The sequence below is a fragment of the Nestor notabilis genome, unplaced genomic scaffold, assembly GCF_000696875.1.
Source record: "Nestor notabilis isolate BGI_N333 unplaced genomic scaffold, ASM69687v1 scaffold20207, whole genome shotgun sequence".
NCBI lineage: Eukaryota > Metazoa > Chordata > Aves > Psittaciformes > Psittacidae > Nestor > Nestor notabilis.
The window spans coordinates 1-7,968 of record NW_009937147.1 but is presented as its reverse complement, the minus strand read 5'-3'; the positions used below and the strand labels follow the sequence as shown (position 1 = coordinate 7,968).

General features: G+C 47.5%; 1 protein-coding gene across 3 annotated transcripts; it reads right to left on the bottom strand.

Moving 5' to 3' along the window:
- Nucleotides 1-933: 933 nt before the first annotated feature.
- Nucleotides 934-7,166, bottom strand: ANP32E (acidic (leucine-rich) nuclear phosphoprotein 32 family, member E). Of its 3 annotated transcripts, none has more exons than XM_010018689.1 (6): nt 7,019-7,166; nt 6,432-6,554; nt 5,460-5,625; nt 3,882-4,039; nt 2,503-2,557; nt 934-1,001 (listed from the first exon to the last, which is right to left on the bottom strand). In XM_010018689.1, the coding sequence occupies exons 1-6, from the start codon at nt 7,076-7,078 to the stop codon at nt 934-936; spliced, it is 630 nt and encodes a 209-aa protein (XP_010016991.1). In that variant the 5' UTR covers nt 7,079-7,166. The 3 variants fall into 3 exon arrangements, with proteins under 3 accessions (XP_010016991.1, XP_010016992.1, XP_010016993.1); XM_010018690.1 differs by having other exon boundaries at nt 934-996; nt 2,534-2,557; nt 3,918-4,039; XM_010018691.1 differs by lacking the exon at nt 6,432-6,554 and having other exon boundaries at nt 7,019-7,162.
- Between the last annotated feature and the right edge of the window lie 802 nt (nt 7,167-7,968).

Sequence of the window (7,968 nt, the reverse complement as noted above, 5' to 3'; positions counted from 1 at the left end):
TTTTCTCTCATCAAGAAAAAAAAAAAGGGGGGGGGGGGGGGGTGCTTGAAGAAAATGCGCTCCAAGGAGTTACCTGTTAACACCTGCATGAGAAATGCATCTATTTGATAGCCAAACACCGTTGCAGAATTCCCAAAATGACAATGCAAGAGCGAAGTGAGTGGAAGTTTAACAGAGGCTTCTAGTGAAATAGTTCCAAACTCCAGATCATTTGCTTTTGTTAAGACCTGCAATGGCTGTTCTGGAGCAAATGGATGGATTACAACCCTTTCTTTGCTCTCGGAGGTTGGATACTCCAGCAAATGCTGACCCTCTGAACAAGCAGGGAAGCAAGAAGATCTTCTGAAACCCACTTAGGCTTTAGAATATAATACACAAAATGGACAGAAGACTTCAAAACCTATTCCAGGAGTCCCCTTTTAAAAGCAGAAATAAAGGTGTAATCCAGTTGTCTACTTCAAACAGAATCCCTGGGAAACTGAGGCTGCGCTCAGCTCCTCCTTTAATAAGTGGGGTTGAGTTTTAGCTTTTAGCTTTTTCAGTATAAAAACTGGAAAGGAGGAAAACCACACGAGGTTAAACCCATGTGAAATGGGTGTTTTCATCTGGGCTAATGATGACCAACACCACAAGCTTGTAGAAACCAAAGAGCTCCAAAGAAAAGTTTGGGGAGGGGGAAGAAAAACTTGACAATGGCTTCAGTGATTATAGGGCTGAAAATTGTTTTCTACGTATAGGTTCACTACCAGGCTATTATATCTTATTTGGAATGATAAAAAGGGCAAGAATAGTAAAACCACACTTCTCCTATAAAAAGTTAACGTATTATCTTCTGGAGGGACATCTATGGTACATGGAGACATACAGATCTGCATAATCACTATTGCGTGTTCTGGAACCGAAGAGGCTGGTCCTACTGGTGTCTAGAACAAGTTAATCCTCCTCTTCCTCGCCTTCATCTTCAGGCTCTCGTTTCCTCTTCTCCCCTCGCACACCCTCTGCTAGGAAAGAGGGATGCACACATCTTGTTATGCTCCGAAAGGGAACTTTGCCCTTTTTGAAGAGGGAATTGAAACCCATCCCTGTTTGCTGGTAGGTAACACGCTCACCCCTGCGACAGCACCCCAAAAAAGAGCCGTTTAAGCAACCTCAATCATACAGGCTGATTTAAGCTAAGTTCAAGCTAAGCCTTGATTCTGTACAGGAATTATTCATATGAAGTCTATATATAAACATACATATAGAATTGTTCTGTTAACATATACTAAAGACCTAAAATGAGGGTTTTCTACCTCCCTACCTTGTGCTTGCAGCAGTTGCCTACCCCCTGCCCAAGCCCCAGCAGTTTCTGGTGATCCCAAGTGAACCAGGCTCCAGCCTCTGCCCAAATACAACCTGATCCCAGCATCTCACAGAAACAACTATTGAGCTTGGTCTTAGCAACAGCCTTAAGCTGGTCAGTGGACTGTGCGCTCTTGTGGTGAAACCATGAAATGCAATGCTGTCACATCCAGAGCAGTCATTTCCTGCCTCAGCAGCCATCCTGCCCTCCTGCTTCATGGTCTTAAAGAGACTGAAAGGCTGCATTTGGGAAAAGGAAAGGATTACTTGCAAATTTCAGCTTTTTTTCAACCCCAAAAGTGGTTCTGCTGAGCCAAGTGCACAGACGAGATGGGGACTGAGCTGGGGAGAGACTAGAATTCACCTATGGCTTGCACTGAGATGGAACCAGGCTTCAGGATTAGCACAGAACTGTTACGGATCAGGACAGAATGCCTGACCATTAGAAAAGTGAAGCTCTGGGAGAGTCCTGCAGCAAGAAGAGTCCAAGGAAAAGCTGGTCTGTTTTAAGATTAACCTTTCTTAAAGGTTTTACTCCCCAGTAACAGCAGGGACTCTCATCTGGAGTCTTAATCTTACTACTCAGAGCTCAGGAGGCTGGGAAACTTCAAACAGAGGATGGGTGACGTGTTGGTCCTGCTTAACTTCCTGCAGGTCCTTCTCAAAGGCTGCACCTTCTTAAAGCAGGACAAACCACCCACATGGACATTTCTGGTTTACAAGATTTGCCTATTCTGCACGTGTCTGACATCAAAAGAGTCGTTTCTGAAATGAAGAACTTAGAACCACTGATGAAAAGAGGAGATAGAACAAAAGTACAGTGAAAGTCACTGGCAAAGCTGTTAGATGGGAGCCTGGGGCAAAGGTGACTCTGGGGAGCTGCCAGGACACCAGAAGGATTTACTGGAGAAGCCACTTGGAGCTTCAAGAGAAAACTCTCATTTCTTCCTTAGTTTTACTTTACAAGGAGACAGACACAATTATCAAACCACTGCTCTTCTAATACTCACTCGAGCTCTTGCTTAAACCAGTCCTAAAACACTCCCCACACCTCCAGAACCAGCCCAGCAAACAGGGATTGATGCCACTGAAGCGCACACCCCAACCTTGCACAGTTACAGGTCTATGAAGAATTGGTTTAGTCACAAGTGGAGCACTTACCTTCCTCCTCCTCCTCGCCTCCTTCTTCCACGTAGTCATCATCATCATCTTCATCCTTCACAAAAATTGGGAGACATTGTTAGGATTTTTGCTCCAAGTTTGGCTTCTGCACCCATCCTGGAATGGGCCGGGTTGGAAGAGACCTTTAAAACTCCTCCAGTTCCAGCCACCTTCCACTAGGGCAGGTTGCTCCAAGCCCCATCCAAACTTCTGCTCCCTGATGCGGAGCAGCAATCCAGGATATCCCACTGTGTTCAGAGGTCACATTCCACCTTTACTGTTTTGGTGCTGGCCATCTGCACAAGGACAGGAACCAAACTGACTCCAGTGCTTCTCATCACCCCGTATTCCTTTGTTTTTCCCCCTTATCACTGCCTTAGGCCAGCTCAAGAGCAAGTTCTTGCAGAGAGTCATTACAAACAGCCTTTTAACCCACAGCCATTCGAGGAGAAAGAGGAGGCAGCAGAACAGTTCCTATCTTCACTGAGTTACTGTGAATCAGGTTGTTGGGGTTTGGGGTTTTTCCTCCCCAAAGCTGATAGCTAAGAAATGTAAACAGCAGCCCCAGAAGGTTAAACAGCGGCACAGGATCTCTGCCCTCCTGCCCCAGTCGAGCCTGGAAGCCACATTGAGCTTTTACCTTTATAGCCACTATATTGTAGACACAGGGTAATGTAAGGAGGAAAAATGTGGAAGCATCAGAGAGCCCCATCCAACGTCTGCCCTTAGAACACAGGAATGAAACCCCCTCTGGATTCATTCAGTGCCTCATTTCTGGAAGTACAGGGAAAACCTTCCAGGGTAGAACTCTCCAAACTTCACATAACATATTCCTGTACCAATGCCCAGAAACAATTCATTCCTGATCTTCTTCCTGGTCACGTATTGTTCATTTTCCAAAACCCACCTCTCAGCTCCTGCCTCTGAAGCAGATTTCTTTAGTTTTAGCTTCCTGACTTGTACCATGGCTGTTACCTCTTCAGAGCAAGGCAGAACTGAAGTTCCAATCCCACCAGTGCTGGTTACAAGGAAGAGTTTTAAGCCAAAAGAGTTTAGCACCAGACTTTCACCCTGTGAAATGCAGCTGGTGAGGAGTAAACTCCTATCAAAAGTAACTGCAATGAAGTCATGGCCACAAGGGGTTTCTGACCTCAAAAGATCCCGTGGGCCACTTTCTATAGCTCTTCACACCACCACTAAGAACATCTCCATCTGAGTGCAAGGTACAAACCCCATTTATTAACACCAAAACCCCCACAGACTTTCCCTTCATTTCATTTTAGTTGAAGTACTACTAACTTGTTGCTACTTCTTCCTATACTCTGTGTCTACACCTGCGAGTAACCTCAGAAGCCTGCAGGCAGCTTGGAGCAGGTTACCTGAATCTCTTCTTTCATCAGGTACGAAAGACCAACTTCCTCCTCCTCTTCACCTTCCCCCAGATCAGAGCCTCCATCATCTTCATCATCTTCCTCTTCATATTCTCCTGGAGGACCAGCTTCATCCTCCCCTTCATCGTCATCATCCTCATCTCCGTCTGAAATGAAGGATACACTTATGCTGCAAGCGAAGTTCCATTCACCCCACGTCACGCTGGGTTGTGTGCACCAGCTCCAACCAGTTGAACCCTTTTTCTCCCAGAAGGATTTGGGTGTAATTGTGGGAAACAAGCCTGATTTTCATCAAGTTAATCTTTATCAGCCTTTTCCCTCAAGAAAGGCTCCCAATGGTTTTACATCACAAGCTGCAGGCAAGATTCCCGATGCCTGAAGCAGCTGCATATGCAAACTCCTGGAAGAGAGCTGGAAATGTGGTCAGTGAAAGGGAGGCTTCTGACAGAATCAAACCCCCAAGTATTTAAAGGCAAAACCAGCTGAACATACTCCATGTGTTTTACTTAAGCCCTTACTAGTAACTCTGAAACACCTACAGGTCCAAAGAGCTGCTCTCTCAGCTCATCTTATTCCTCTGTCTGGAGCACGTAATCACTTTCCCTCTTTCAGCTAAGCAAATGACAAGATGATTTAACACTTCAAGTTAATAACCTACCCCTTTATTTCCACATACCACATGGATTTCACATTCCAACTACCAACTCTTTGGCTTTCCTGGAGTTCTTTTTAACACGGGCTTCCAAACGTGGAGGTTTCATTTGCAATTGGGTAGCAACAGGGAAAAAGGAGGAACAGCCTCAGCTGGGACTCGAGGGATCAGATCAAAAGCACTATGTACATGTTTGAAAAATGGGATAATACTTGAGCCTAGGACTGAAGCTGCTACAGAAGCCAGTAAAATGAGCATTTTTCATACAAAAGACAGGCTGAGAGAGCTGGGCTGGGTCAGCCTGGAGAAGGCTCCTTAAGGGGAGACCTTAGAGCAGCTCCAGTGCCCAAAGGGGCTCCAGGAAAACCGGAGAGGGGCTTTGGACAAGGGGAATGGCTTTAACCTGCCAGAGGGGGGATTGAGATGAGCTCTGAGGCAGAAGCTCTTCCCTGGGAGGGTGCTAAGGTGCTGGCACCGGGTGCCCAGAGAAGCTGTGGCTGCCCCATCCCTGGCAGTGTTCAAGGCCAGGTTGGCCACAGGGGGTTGGAGCAACCTGCTCTAGTGGAAGGTGTCCCTGCCCGTGGCAGGGGTTGGAGCTGGAGGAGCTTTAAGCTCCCTCCCAACCCAAGCTTCTGGGATTCTGTGGTTTTGAGACTATTTTATGTAACAGAATCTTTAGTCCAATTTCTTTAACCTCAGAAGGCTCCGGCAAGAGCACCCAAACCCTCTGACAGGAGCTCTCCTTCTCCATCAGCGCCTTAGCACTGACCAAGTTCTAGAAGCCTGTGCTTCAAAGATAAGAGTGCAGCATTGTGCTAGTGCCTTCAAGAAGCTGCTCCACCCCAGGCTACATTCACATTGACATCTCTAGCACTGCACACTGCTTCTGGCCACGCTTTATGACAGGAAGTTACCCTCATCATCATCATCTTCCGAGTCCGGGGCCTCGTTGTCTTCCTGATCAAAGCCATCCAGGTACGTGATTTGCTGAAGCAGCTCAAAGATGCTGTCTCTGTAGTCCTCAAGGTTTGTGATCTCACAGTTGAACAGGTCAAGGCTCTTCAAGTTCTTCAGGTTTTGCTGAAAACAAACAGAAAGGGTTTCTTTTCCCCCCACTTTCTTCTCGAGACAACCACGTGGTGCTTCAAGTGACAGCACAGTCACAGCCCAAATGGAGTTCACCATCCCCAGCCCTTTTCTCTTCGGTATTTTGCTCCCCATTAAATACAAAGTTCAGTTCAAAAGGCTGTTTGCAGTGGAAGTGCTTTTGGAGATGGCCTCCAGGGCCTGCCTGGAGCACACCCAGCACATCCCTCCAGCAGCACATCCCAACACACATCTTTGGGGTTGGTTTTGGTTCGTGCAGCCTATTCCTGTTCAGGCAATCAAGGGCAAAACTGAACGCTCTAGTAAACCTCTTGTAAACCCTTTGACTAACTAAGTCACATTGTAAGGAGCAAGAGGCACTTGGGAGGATCTAGAACTACACCGTGGAATCTGCTTTCTGAACAGTCAAGTGTAAGCAAGTGATGGGGATTCATGTCACCTCCCAGACCTTACGCACCAGGCAGCTGCTTATGAGCCAAACTACACCTTACGGAACACAGGAGGAGCAGCAAGACATAACTTGGGTGCTTTCCTTCCCAAAAAAACCCAGAAGCTCAAAAATCTCCAGTCTGGGACATAATCCCACTGCTAATGCAGAAGGAATTGTAGGGTTACTGTCTCTAACAACCATGGCAGTGAGTTAACCGAGTCAGGACCAACCGGAACACCAAACCCAAACCACCACAGCGCCTGTTCCACCTGAGCTGGAACAACTAGAATGGGATTTATTCCTCATAACCCCCCACATTTATTAACTTCTCCTCTCACTTCATACTTACAAGAGCTTCCACAGTGCCAAGATCTTTGATTTTGTTGCCACTTAGGTTTAGATATGTGAGATTCGGACACCTTTCTGCAAGGACCTCCAGGCCTCCTGAAATGACGTTGTCGCTCAGCTCCAACTGTCACACAGAACAAATGGAGTCATTAAATGGTCCATTTCTTACCATTAGGTTCAGGCTGTGTCATTTTTCATCGTTCTCCCTTTAACTTAACATTTTCATCACCAAGCTGATGGCTTTTGAAGAGTCCCCACACGTTCACAAGCTCTCTCTGGCTGTCAGAAAGTTCCTTGAAGCCTACTTTGAGAATTATAAATCTCCTGGGTTTGGAGGCCTCAATTTTAAGTCAGCAGAACATGGAACTCACTGTGAGCCTTTGTTCTGCCACCAGCCATGCAATTCAAGCACCTCACGGAGCTCAGGACATGGCCAACCTTCCCAAGATACCACAGATGAGCACCAAGAGTCCTTGACTGAGCCCAACCCAGCCATAACAAACTGGAGATACCCAAAACCATTCGAGGTGCTCACGGCCTCCCCTCACCAGCCTGTTGCCATCACCACCACGAGCACAGGGGACGTACCTTCCGGAGCTTACTCAACGTGGGCAGCTTGGCCAGTGATGTCAGCTCCACGTTGGCCATGCTCAGGAACTCCAGTTCTTTGAATGAATCATTCAGCCCTTCGATTTCGCCGTTGCTGGATCTGCAGTTATCGAGCACCAACTCCGTCACCTTCCAACAGGACAGCAACAGGCATCAGCTTGATGAGCATCAAAACCCCCACGTGCTTCATCTAAACCACGACTTGGGACTGCTGAAGATCGATCAGTTTGATGCTGGGTTTAAATTTAGACTCCAAAAATCACCAACACCCACCTAGGTACAAAATGCAAGTTTCCCTTCCTCTGGGGATGCTGCAGATGCTCCAAAAGCCACCATCTAACCCCCAAATCCACGGAGAAAGACACTTGTATAGCTTCTGATAACACTGCCATGGCCTGGGAGCCCAAATGCTCCAAACCCCACCATCTAACCTCAAAATTCATGGAGAAAAACACTTTTAGAGCTTCTGATAGCGCCTGAGGGGCCCTTTGCATACGATAGAACTGCTCCTAAACTCTTGTCATTTAACTGTGCACATTCAAACCTACAAACCCATTTGATTCCAAACCCTAAACCTGGCTCCACATCATCACCGCAGGGAGTTTTGGGGTTAGTTACACCCAACTCGGTCATTCCCTCGTGCCAAAGCCCCTCGCAGCTCGATGCGGGTCCCCCCCTCGGAGGCGGCGACAAGGAGCAGCGATTCATTCCAAAGCGTATCCCCTACAGGGGCACGCTCCGCTCCTCAGGAAGGACAGGAACAAGGTGACTCTGCCTTTCCCCTTAAACACCAGCATCTGAAGGCTGCGGAAGCCTCCGCGGGGCGCACGCTGCCAGCTCCAGCGCGACTCTCACTCTCCGTTTGGTCCCTTTTCCTATGGAAGCAGCGTTACTCCAGACAAGCACAAAGTTTCGGGCAGGGAGGGGAG